Raw genomic sequence first — 13,527 nt, 5'->3', positions numbered from 1 at the left:
TATCTGTGGCTGGTGGGTTGGTTGAGGACTGACAGGTCTAAGCTGGTCTGGCTGGATATAGCTAGACAAATGGGTCTCTCCTCCAGAAGGCTAGCCCAGGCTCATTCCCATGGTAACTCCAGGGGTCCAATAGAGTGAGCAGAAGCATGCAAGACTTAGAACTGACATAATATCACTTCTGCAACATTCTATTGATCAAAGGAAAATACAAGACTATTCTAGATTTGAAGGGTAGAGCAACAGATGCCATCTCTTAAAGGGAAGAGCTGCAAAAGGTGTACATACAGGGAGGTGTAAACAGCTGTGACCATTTTTGTAATCAGTTTATCATGCTGGACTTAGAAGTGAAAGAAGTCTTTAAAGAGCAAGCAAGATAAAGCAAAGAAACAAAGCTATGACAACAGCAGTAATAAACCCCAATGAGCTGGCTATGGAGAGGAGGGCACTTGAGGACACTTCCAAAAATGGAACAGAGGTAGTTCTTTGGAAAATTGAGGTGCTGTTATTGGAAGAAATGAGGAAAGGCTGCTTATCAGGTAGGAAAACAAACAGACATCTGCCTCAGAATCTAAGAGTCTAGTCTTTATCATGAGAAAATTCTAGAAATACTTTAAATTGATATGGAACAGTCAGTCTTTCTGGTCCTTGAAACCAGTATGCACATGACACACCATTCAGGAGTCTGAGCTTGGACTCAAAACCAGCATGCCAATTGTGCCATCTTAATGTATTAAGGTGTAACGTGTTTTCACGTGCACTAGCTTGTGTTACGAAGAAGGCAATGGCAAGCCACTCCGGTACTCTTGGCTAGAAAATCGCATGGACAGAGGAGCCTGGTGGGCTGCAGTCCATGGGGTCGCTACTAGTCGGATACGACTGAGCGACTTCACTTTCACTTTTCACTTTCACACACTGGAGAAGGAAATGGCAACCCACTCCAGTGTTCTTGCCTGGAGAATCCCAGGGACGGCGGAGCCTGGTCGGCTGCCGTCTATGGGGTCGCACAGAGTCTGACATGGCTGAAGCAACTTAGCAGCAGCAGCAGCAGCAGCTTGTCTTACTCTTACAACTACCTATAAGGGAGGTAAAGCAGGCATTACTATTCCCATTTAATACTACTTCTAAAAATAATTTTGTCACTATCTTATAAAACTGAGCATTTGCTTGCCTTAGGTCCCAGCAGAAGACATGTACACAAGCATTCATGGCAACGTTGATGGAAATAAGAATGGGTAGAGCTTGCCAGAGTTGACCAGAGCTGAGCACACACCGCTGCCCGCTGTGTACACCTCTGTGCCATGGCTGGCCTCAACTCCCTGGAGGCAGTGAAACGCAAGATGCAGGCCCTGCAGCAGCAAGCAGATGAGGCGGAGGACCACACGCAGGGCCTGCAGAGGGAGCTGGATGGCAAGCGTGAGCAGCACGAGAAAGACCAAGATGATGTGGCAGCTCTCAATCCACACATCCAGCTTGTCGAGGAGGAGTGGGACAGGGCTCAAGAACGACTGGCCACAGCCCTGCAGAAGCTGGAGGAGGCAGAAAAGGCTGCAAATGAGACTGAGAGAGGGATGAAGGTGATAGAAAACCCGGCCATGAAAAATGAGGAGAAGATGGAGATTCAGGAGATGCAGCTTAAAGAGGCCAAGCACATTGCTGAGGAGGCCGACCACAAATACAAGGAGGTAGCTCATAAGTTGGTCATCCTGGAGGGTGAGCTGGAGAGGGTGGAGGAATGTGAGGTGTCTGAACTAAAATGTGGTGACCTGGAAGAACTCAAGAATGTCACTAACAACCTGAAGTTGCTAGAGGCTGCATCTTTAAAGTATTCTGAAAAGGAGGACAAATATGAAGAAGAAATTAAACTTCTGTCTGACAAACTGACATACCAAATTTTCAGAGAACAGTTGTGAAACTGGAAAAGACAATTGATGACCTGGAAGAAAAACTTGCCCGGGCCAAAGAAGAGAACAGGGGCTTATCTCAGACACTGGATCAGACACTGATTGAACTAAACTGTATATAACCAGAACAGAAGAGTCTTGTTCCAACAGAAATGCCAGAGCTCCGTGTCTTTCTCTTTTCTTGTAAGAAGTTTCTTTTGTTATTGCCTCTTCGCCTTGCTGGAAATGTCAAGGAAATTACGAATACATGAAAAATATTTTGTATCAGAGAAGCTTTGAGCACCAGTTAAATCTACTCCTTTCTTTTTTTCAAGTGGCACCAATTTTTTCAGTTCTATTTTTATCCTTACCTTGCATATATTCTTACGGTAGGCAGGGTATTTCATATTGAGCATACTCTCTTTTAAGACTGAGGGCATTTGGTTCCTGGGAGAATAGACAAACCCACACTTTCAAAACACAGATTCCAACATCTGGTCATGGGTCAGTTTAAAAGGTTGAAGAATTCCACCATTGGTCACACTGTAGGAGGCCAGGGATCATCATATTAAAATCTCCAGTGGATCTTCCCAACCCTACATTAAAATGGGTGGCGATTTTCCACCAGAGCAACCAAGGGGGGTGAGGTTACTGTGGGAAGTCATAAACTACCAAGAGGTTAACCTGATCATCCTGGCTCTTTTCCTCACTTCACCATTCAGAACATTATCTGAGCAGTCAGTGTGAGAATGCTTGGAAAAGAGTCGTAGTAATTACCCAAATGTTTTCTGGACTGATCCTTGATATACTCTTCTGTATGTTTCTTTCACTCTAAAGTTGTTCCCTGAGGAGCTGATGTCTTATTCCAGTAATGACACATGCTTATCTGCTTTGATATGAGGCCATTCACTCAGGAGAAATGAATGTTGAAGAATTCAGTCCTATTAGGAGAAGCTGTCTTTTTCAAAAAGGTTGCTTAGCCATCAGTAATTGAGCAAGACTGCTTTTTTTATGAACAAATATTGGACAGAATGGCCCTCTCAGACTATAAAGTAAAAATAAAAGAAGTAATTGACCCAACTTCATCACCTCTATACTCGAGGGAATGGCAAACTGGAGATTTACTTATTTAGAATTTTAATTCCTTCTTCAGGACCAAGTTAATAAAAAACCAAGAAACTCCTGATTAAACTGGAAATGCAGTATTTTGTAGACAGGGCTGCACGTTTTAGCTTTGTTATATTTCTGCTTTCTCAGTTAACATCTCAGGGCTGAAACATTCCACATTGCCCAGCAGTGTGGGGGCCAACTCAAGTTTACAACTCTGACTAAAAAATCACCCTGCTTCTAGCTTATCTGAATCCTCTGCCCTCACTCCTATTTATTTTTTTTCTCACTCCTATTTATTAAGCACCACACTATGCAAGAAATACACTAGCAAACTGTGCAACTGAATAAAACCCACACTTTTCATTTAGGTTCTTGCAACTGTATCATATGTAATAGTATCAGTTTTTCTACACTTTGGTCAAATAAACTTTTACTCCAAGATAAAAAAAGAATGGGTAGATAAATTGTGTATATTCACACAATGGAATACTATATAGAAGCGAAAAATAAACTACAGCTACAGCAGCAATGTGTTTGTGTCTTAGAGGGAAAAATGTTGGATGAGAAAAGGGAGTTGCAGAACTTACATAAAATAACATTTTTATAAAATTAGAAAGCAAATACAACCTAACAATATATTGTTCAAGAATAATTACATATGTGATCTATTTAAGAAGAAATCAAGGGAATGAAAACTAAAAGTGAAAATACTGGTTACCTCTGGGGAAGGCAGAGAGATGGGATAGTTCTCAGATTGGGCAGTGGGCTCAGGAGAGTTCAGTTTATTATTGACTTTCATAACATATGTTACATATCCTTTTGCATTTATCAAATAATGTGTGTGAGTGTGCTAAGTCGTTTCAGTCATGTCCGACTCTTTGTGACCCTATGGACCAGAGAGCCCGCCAGACTCCACTATCCATGGGATTCTCCAGGCAAGAATACTGAAGTGGGTTGCCATGCCCTCCTCCATGGGATCTTCTCGACCCAGGGATCGAACACGCATCTCTTAGTCTCCTGCATTGTCAAGTGAGTTCTTTACCACTGGTACCACCCGGGAAGCCCTTATTAAATAGTACTTAATAATATTTTTAAATAGTCAAAAAAGGAAAGTGAAACAGCAGAGAAGTGTAAGGAAGCTAGAGAGTTTCATGAATGGGCTGTATTTCAATGTCAATTGCTGTGGAAGGCAAGATGCCTGTATGAAAACTGTGGACTTGGTGACAGGGCACACACATCACCTTTGGAAGCAGCCACATTCAAATAGGAAGGACTGATGACAGATTATAGGCTAGGGAGAAATGTGTTATGAGGAAATCAGGACCTGGAGCTTAGACAAGTCTATCATCTACTACCAACTCTTCCCCCACCCCCTGGCCAAACCTGTAACAGCTAACATTTATTGAGGCTGCATTATATGCCAGGCATTTTACATACACTATGTCATTTAATCCTCAGGACCACCCTCACAGGGTGGGATAGGGGGAGTTAAACTCAATGCCTGCTTTATCCCCAGATTATATCATGGCATCTGGTCCCATCACTTCATGGGAAATAGATGGAAAAACAGTGGAAACAGTGTCAGACTTTATTTTTTGGGGCTCCAAAATCACTGCAGATGCTGATTGCAGCCATGAAATTAAAAGACGCTTGCTCCTTGGAAGGAAAGTTATGACCAACCTTCATAGTATATTAAAAAGCAGAGACATTACTTTGCCAACCAAGGTCCGTCTAGTCAAGGCAATGGTTTTTCCCGTGGTCATGTATGGATGTGAGAGTTGGACTGTGAAGAAAGCTGATCGCCGAAGAATCGATGCTTTTGAACTGTGGTGTTGGAGAAGACTCTTGAGAGTCCCTTATACTGCAAGGAGATCCAACCAGTCCATTCTAAAGGAGATCAATCCTGGATGTTCATTGGAGGGACTGATGCTAAAGCTGAAGCTCCAATACTTTGGCCACCTCATGCGACGAGTTGACTCACTGGAAAAGACTCTGATGCTGGGAAAGGTTGGGGGCGGGAGGAGAAGGGGACGACGGAGAATGAGATGGCTGGATGCCATCACCGACTCTGTGGACATGAGTTTGAGTGTACTCCGGGAGTTGGTGATGGACAGGGAGGCCTGGCGTGCTGTGATTCTTGGGGTCGCGGAGAGTCGGACACGACTGAGCGACTGAACTGAACTGAACTGAACTGATATCCACTTCAGTGCACATGCAGAGAAGCCCTGTGACACTAGAACGGGAATTAATGCTTTACTATTCCATTACAAATTTTAGGTATAATAACTCAAGTGGGTAGGCAGTGGCAACCAATCTAAAGGCAATTAATTGGAGCGGGTCCCTGGGCCGGGTGGCGGCGGCCTGCAGGGCCCTGGCCTGAGGGTGGCAGCAGCTTGTCTGAGCACCTGGACGTGTTGGTGAAGGACAAGGTGGTGGTCTTCCTCAAGGGGATACCGGAGCAGCCCCAGTGTGGCTTCAGTGGTGCAGATTCTCTGGCTGCATGGCATCTGCGACTGCACGGCCTCCAACGTGCTGGACGACCCCCAGCTCCAGTAGGGCATTAAAGACTACTCCAACTGGCCCATCATCCTGCAAGTGTACCTCAACGGCGAGTTTGGGGGGGGGGCGCTGTGACATTCTGCTGCAGATGCACCAGAACGGGGACCTGGTGGAAGAACTCAAAAAGCTGGGGATCCACTCTGCCCTCTTAGATGAAACCAAAGACCAGGACTTGAAGTGAGGGAGGGTGGCCCAGGTGAGAAGCCACTCTTGTCAGAGTCTCACTGCCAGAGAAGCCTTACCCATTCTGGTTCCCACTCTTCAGATGACTGTTTGCGCTGGTTCCTCCAGTTTGTAAGCAGCCAAGTGATTTTAGTGTGTTTGGTGTTTGGGCAAGGAATATACTATCGTGAACATAATCGTAACCACTGCACTGTCATAATCAATGTGGTATTACAAGCTTGTTGTAAACAAAATTCTTTCTTATGTTATCCTTTGCTCTTTGCAAAGGATTCAGGAGTAAACCTAGGAGCTTTTGAATCATTGTCATTATTCACGAGTCCTCCACAAATATATCAGTCTGCAAAGATAATATAACTCCCCCTCCCCAGTTTTTTATAACTTTTTCTGTTAAGAAAAATGATGGACAAGGAAGAAAATAAGATAACTGTTTTTTTTTTTTAAATAAACTGCTAACCCAGGGGGAAAAAAGGCAATGAATCAAATCTACCCAGAAATGGGTCATTTCTCCCTGTGATGGTATTATTTTGACTCACCAAACTTATTTCTTCTGTGTTTCAGTGACATAGTAGATTTGTACTTCCGCCTCCAGGAAATTAGGTGCAACCATGTGGGCCATTTCTTGGGTAATGAAGAGAAAAGTGATGGGTGACATTTTAAGCTGTAAGGATCAGTGTGTGTTTTGGTCACATCCCTTCCTAACTTAGTGATGGGGCTTCTGTTGGCTTGAGTTTCAAGTGGCTTTGGATGAACAGAGCTCCCCTGCCAATCTATGTTGGACATAATGAGCAAGAAGTATACCTTTATTATGTGAAATTTTGTGATTATTATAGCAGCAAAGGGCTTCCTCGATGGCTCAGCGATAAAGAATCCACCTGCAATGCAGGAGACACAGGTTCGATCCTTGGGTCAGGAAGATCTGGAGGAGTAAATGGCAACTCTTTCCAGTATTCTTGCCTGAAAAATCTCATGGACAGAGGAGCCTGGCAGACTACAGTCCAAAGGGTCGCAAAGAGTCAGACACAACTGAGAAACTGAGCATGCATACACGCATAGCAGCAAAATCTAGGCTATCCAACTGATACACTCCCCTTTTCTAGAGTTAGAGATTATAAATGTATAAGGACTTAATAATAAAATGAAAAAATTTTAAAGGTATAAAGTGCCTAGAATTCTCCCTGGCACATAGTAATCCCTCAAAAAGATCACTTTCTGCATCTGCTCCTAATAAATGAGCACAGAATTTTCCTATTTCTTACACACAAATAAAGATTAATTGAAGATATAAATAGAAGACAATGTTCCAGGCTCACATTATTCTTAATGCTTGTGATTTTAGGAGAGATATCTGCCTTCTTGGTCATGTTCTCCTTCAAGTCCATGAAAATAACACAATTGATGCTGTTTTGGGTCATATATCCATCCCTGCACTGGGGGAGGTGAAGTCATGTGACTGATGGTCAATCCACCTCTATCCCAAGATTGGGAGGAGAAGTTCCCCAAAGGGGGAAAATACTAGGCTTAACTGCTGCCATAGGAGGAAGGAATGCTGAGCAGGGTTCAGTATTATCTACTTAGTCAAAACAAACTTAGATTTAGAACACTGGTTTTTAATCACTTATTAGTTGTATGTGAACTTATGTAACACTGAACCAGTTTGCCCATGTGTAAAGTGAGGATAGTACTTACTTTGCAGAGTTGTTCAAGGTTTAGAAACAATGTACAAGAACCTAGTACTGATAGTTTAGCGGTGAGTGATGCTGCTGTATTCGTGGTCTCTGAAGGACAGTTTCAGTCACTCAGAGCTTTGTGTAGATTTTATTTAAAGTGAAAGTGACAGAAAAAGCTTCTGCCATAGACAACAGAATGGGGCAGGAGAATACCCATCTCACTAGTTTAAGTTGGGCCTTATATACTTCTCAACTAGCTGCTGAGACTAGATAAAAAATACCTCAAGGCTGTGAGAATTTTGTCCTGACCCTTTCCCATAACATACATCCTGGGATGACATCAGCGCGAGATTAGCCAGAAGGAACAGGTTAACCCAGAGCTCAAGGCTGTGGAAGTTTTTACCCAGACCTTTTCTCATAACATTAATCCAAAGCTCAAAAAAAGACATGTCCTTGAACAAGAGATACTGCTGCCTACAAAGGCCTACTTGTCCATGGCAAAAAAATGTGAAAAGAAAGAATGTGTACCTCCTCCATAAAGGGGCCTTTGGCTTGGACTCCATATCAATCTGCCTAAATTAACTCTCTCATTCTCCCCTTTTTCTTTTAGGAGAATATTGTTGCTGAGGGGAAAAGGGCGGAGAAATCTGTCAGTAACTGCTTCCTGCGGGTGAGGGAGGCAGACTCTAAGTTGTTGAAGCAACGTATTCTCATCACCCCTTTATTTAGGGTTTCTGATCTAAGGATCCCAAATAATAGCTAGAGGAGGCAGTAGAAATTGTAGGAGCATGAACAATCATTTGTAATTTAAATGTTTTCAGACAGTTAGAAACAAGTCTCGTTACACAGTTACAGATGTAAGGAACAAACAGCAAAATCAGAATGATTACAAGTATTACAATCAAGATAGTTTTTCACCAAGGAGAACTTGTAAACAAAGATTGTATCTATGACAAGAGTGGAACATCAGGGGAGTCCAGTTTTGAAGAGTGACCAGAATCTCTGCATCACTGTTACTTTGTATGGGAAGCTGTTGTATCCTTCAGAAAGAACAAACTAGACAAGTAGATTAAAAGGCAGAGACCAAAAATCAGTAAAAGAATTACTGTAATCAGCAGTCCAAGCAAGAGTAGGAGTCAGGTTACATTTGGTAGTAACTTTGATCCTGGTTTAGATATAGTCAACACTTGGGCTGTCCTATTTATAAGAATGGAGCCATTTGGCATGTTCATATGCATTTTGAATGTGGGTATAACAAACCCAGTTAGAAGTAGTTGAAAGAGTGACAACCTGAACCTTAACAGACAAAATAAATCTTACCATTTCTTTTTAGAAGAATGAGTCTGAACCCCTATGTATATAGCTGTTTTAGGGAGACGTATAGTCATAGGTTACCAACTCCAGTATTCTGGCCTAGAGAATTCCATGGGCTGTATAGTCCATGGGGTTGCAAAGAGTCGGACACGACTGAGTGACTTTCACTTTCACTATGGTCATAGCTAGTTGTCTAAGTTTGTCCAAGTAGGCTTTAGCTTCTTATTGTGGTATTAACATATAAGCCAAAGTAGTTGTCACTATTGACAATTATAGATAGTGTTTTTTTAGGTATGAGAAGATGCAAGAATTTGGGCTCAAAAATTTTTTACCTGAAAATATCTGACTATCCAAAGGCTTGTTTTGTCCATTTTTTTTCCAGAGCACAGAGCAAGCATCTAATCTCTGATTTTCACCCTGAACTCCTTTCAGAGGATGTTGAAGGTCAGCAGCTGTAGTGTCCATGAGTTAATCTTTGTAGAGGCAGATGGCAAGGGCCAGTTTCCAGTCATAGGGCCCCTTTATGGCCATGAGTTTGACCATGGTTTGGGGGTGTTTCATGACCATCTTGTCCCACAGTGCTGGGAAGGCTCATTACTAGGTCTGTTGAAGATTTCACTGATAGGCCACTCAATGCGCTGTTACCGGACTAGGCCTTGTGAGTAGCAAAATCTCTGGACCGCACCTGTCTCACTAGTCTCTTGGTCCAGGACAATATTCCCTCTTGCTTCTTTTCATATACAGAGTCACACCATTATAATTATGGATTTTATATGGAACTGTACACCATCATTATATCAGTGGCTCCATCACATACTTGATAATGTAAGGGACAACACTTCTTGAAACAGGCAATACAGAAAACAATGTCGTTAGCAGTAATAGTAAAATCACCAGTAAGACCTTAAGTCAAGAACTTCATTAGGTATAGCCCAGTGATATCTCCAGGTCATCTGACCGAGTTTATTAAATGACTATAGCCTGCTGTTAATCTTCTGGTTGTAGATCCTGGAGCATCTGATCTTTATATATATACTGGTTACTGGGATAAACTTTAGAAACAAACTCAGAGTGTCCTTTTTAATAATTAAACCTCTTAGCAATGTAACATAACCACAAGGAACTAACTCAGAAGTGAGTCAGTAAATACAGACCTTAATTAATAAAACTAGAATGTAATACTCAGTGAAACATGATAGATGCCATAGGCCTGACATCAGTTGGGTGGATTTTTCTTTTAGAGCTCCCCAGTATACTTTGAGATTTCTGTATATGTTGGGACACAGTCTTTTTTACCTTGAAAAGGCTGTTCAGAACCCAAGTGTCTCCAATTTCTGGAGAGACGAGGCAGAGAGAGAAGAAAAATGTTTTAATTTTACCCATAGGTGTGAATCATTAAATCATTTTAAACCATCAGTAACTTGAGAGTCAAGGCTATGGTTTTTCCCGTGGTCATGTATGGATGTGAGAGTTGGACTGTGAAGAAAGCTGATCGCCGAAGAATTGATGCTTTTGAACTGTGGTGTTGGAGAAGACTCTTGAGAGTCCCTTGTACCGCAAGGAGATCCAATCAGTCCATTCTAAGGGAGATCGATCCTGGGTGTTCATTGGAAGGACTGATGCTAAAGCTGAAACTGCAATACTTTGGCCACCTCATGCGATGAGTTGACTCACTGGAAAAGACTCTGATGCTGGGAAAGGTTGGGGGCGGGAGGAGAAGGGGATGACCGAGAATGAGATGGCTGGATGGCATCACCAACTCTGTGGACATGAGTCTGAGTGAACTCCGGGAGTTGGTGATGGACAGGGAGGCCTGGCGTGCTGTGATTCATGGGGTCGCAAAGAGTCGGACACGACTGAGCGACTGAACTGAACTTGAGAGTCGGACAGGACTGAGCGACTGAACTGAACTGAACTTGAGAAGAACTTCTTTATATCTGAAAACAAAGATTAGAAGACAGTAATACATCAGACAAAAATTCATGAAAATTATAGTCATATTTTGCAGTCTATTCAATCCCATGCAACCTACCCCTTTATTCTGCCATTCCTGCCTGATGACCAAGGACATCAGTGAAAACAATAGTCTCCAAGAAGCTCATGAAGTTTTGGCCAATGTCTGTAAGACCTGTCCAGGAAAGTGGGTGCCCCAATCACTGGAGACTGCAGAAAACACATTTTAACCACTTTTTCCCATTGTGAGATATTAACTCTGCAGCCAGGAAAGGCTTTAGCCTATCAAATAAAAGTGAGGTTTGTCAGGGAGTTGGGAAAACCCAAGTGGCTGTGTTGGACCTCCCATAGCCCTGACTGTTTGGTTTACAGCCATTCTTTATCCATTTTAAATTCCCTGATGAGGGGTTAATTTTGTAGAAGCAGAATGAGCTTTGTCTATGTGCACCGCAGTCGATTATCAAAAGCCACATTTCAAGAAAACTTTGTTCTTTTAATGAGGGAGAGAAAACCAAATTCCAGTTTGGTAGCAGCTTATGTTCACTGTGAAACAACAGTTGTTCACTTAGTCAAAGTGACAATAGTGAAAGTGAAAGTGAAGTCGCTCAGTCGTGTCCAACTCTTAGCAACTTCATGGACTACAGCCTACCAGGCTCCTCCACCATGGGATTTTCCAGGCAAGAGTACTGGAGTGGGTTGCCATTGCCTTCTCCAAAAGTAACAATAAAAGACCTCAAAGGCAGTTTAATGTCTTAAGAAACTTGCATCTTGCACAAAACTTCTTCCACTTGCCACAAATCTTTTTTCATTTGTCGCAAACCTTTTTTGTATTTCCTGTATCCATTTTATTTGCCCATTCAGAGAACAGCCACCTCTAATTTCAGATTTACTTCCTTTTTCTTAATAGAATGTAATTTCATTTCTTATACCTTTTTATTGAAAACACACATCTTACTTTCCTTCAGCAACCATGAACTGTACTTTATATCATTATTTTGTAGATTAGTAAATATAAATCATCCAAAGCTATGTCACTTGCCAAAGTATCTTCACAATGTCTATGTTAATTAGGTCAATAAACAAACATCAATACCAGATATTAACTCAATAGTGAATATTTCCCAGTTCACACAAGCCTGAAATTCATTTTAGTTTAATTTTTTTGAATTTAGAATTGTTTGATTTCTAAGCGCTTACTTCTCTTTAGGCCAATTAGGTTTCAGCGATATTGTCCAATGACGAGGACACACACAGAGACCTCACAGTTTTCCACTTGAAATTTAAAATCTCTCTTTGCCCCCCCCCTTTTTTTTTTCTTGGCTTGAGGTTCTACTAACTTGCTCATGGTTGGAGTCCCAGACAGAGTGGGTTGTGTATCTCAAGGACATGATGAGAGTTAACTTCAGGTTTTTCCCCAGGCATGTTTTCTGTTTCTCAGGCAGGATCGGAGCTCCAAAAAAAGTATTTTAACAAGTCAACTTTTTCCTAATTGCATGTGCTAGAAGAACTGGTTTTGCAATTTCAAAAAGATTTCATTTTAACCTATTTTCTCCAGAGTCTAAAAATATCATGGTCATTCAGTGTCAAAAATGTCATCTCTTCTTTATGTAGTCACAGTTTCATAGATAAAATTTAAACCAGAGTGTTCAAATTGGCTCTGATGACAGGGGTAGACTGATTGATAAGATGTTGTCCCAGCAGGGATTGTCTCTCTGGGCAAGTGAGGTCTTCTCTTAAAGAAAGCCTGTATATAAGGGACATTTTGGGCTCTGGGGATGAAACTTACCCCAGTTTTTCCAAGATACAGTTCAAAGGGGGTAGTTCTGGGACTGCTAGCTCCCATATGTAAGAGAGAAAAAAGCAGCGCCCAGTGCCGTGGCTTTTTTCTACTGGAGGCAACTCTCCCTGCTCTAGATAGGGGTGGAGACAGGTCTTCCACGTAAGCTTCCTTCCCTGGCCAGAGTTAACTTGTCCCTTACTGACAGTAATACAAGTCTATGCCCCACTAAAGATGAAGAAGCTGAAGTTGAACAATTCTATTATGATTTACAAGGCCTTCTAGAACTAATACCAAAAAAAAAAAAAGATGTCCTTTTCATCATAGAGGACTGGAATGCAAAAGGAGGAAGTCAAGAGATCCCTGGAGCAACAGGCAAGTTTGGCCTTGGATTACAAAATGAAGCAGGGCAAAGGCTAACAGAGTTTTGCCAACAGACCAAACTGGTCATAGCAAATACCCTCTTCCAACAACACAGTTCAGTTCAGTTCAGTTGCTCAGTCATGTCTGACTCTTTGCGACCCCTGTCCAACACCAACTCCCGGAGTTCACTCAAACTCATGTCCATAGAGTCGGTGATGCCATCCAGCCATCTCATTCTCCGTCGTCCCCTTCTCCTCCCGCCCCCAATCCTTCCCAGCATCAGAGTCTTTTCCAGTGAGTCAACTTGTCGCATTAGGTGGCCAAAGTATTGCAGTTTCAGCTTTAGCATCAGTCCTTCCAATGAACACTCAAGATTGATCTCCTTTAGAATGGACTGGCTGGATCTCCTTTCAGTAGTCTTCTCCAGCACCACAGTTCAAAAGCATCAGTTCTTCGGCGCTCAGCTTTCTTCACAGTCCAACTCTCACATCCATACATGACCACTGGAAAAACCATAGCCTTGACTAGACGGACCTTGGTTGCAAAGTAATGTCTCTGCTTTTTAATATACTATCTAGGTTGGTCATAACTTTCCTTCCAAGGAGTAAGCGTCTTTTAATTTCATGGCTGCAGTCAGCATCCACAGTGATTTTGGAGCCCAAAAAAATAAAGTCTGACACTGTTTCCACTGTTTTCCCATCTATTTCCCATGAAGTGATGG

General features: G+C 42.2%; 1 protein-coding gene across 1 annotated transcript; it reads left to right on the top strand.

The window, feature by feature from the left end:
• The first annotated feature begins 1,298 nt into the window (after window positions 1-1,298).
• On the top strand, window positions 1,299-2,023 carry LOC129564440 (tropomyosin-like). The gene is given in 2 exon segments (XM_088834334.1): window positions 1,299-1,887; window positions 1,890-2,023. Coding segments are annotated over 2 exon segments (723 nt in total).
• The last annotated feature ends 11,504 nt before the right edge of the window (window positions 2,024-13,527 follow it).

Source organism: Moschus berezovskii, chromosome X, assembly GCF_049115385.1.
Source record: "Moschus berezovskii isolate FMDL1 chromosome X, NW_MosBer_1.0, whole genome shotgun sequence".
Lineage (NCBI taxonomy): Eukaryota > Metazoa > Chordata > Mammalia > Artiodactyla > Moschidae > Moschus > Moschus berezovskii.
Note: the sequence above shows the minus strand (reverse complement) of the source record. Positions and strands in the feature narration are given on the sequence as shown.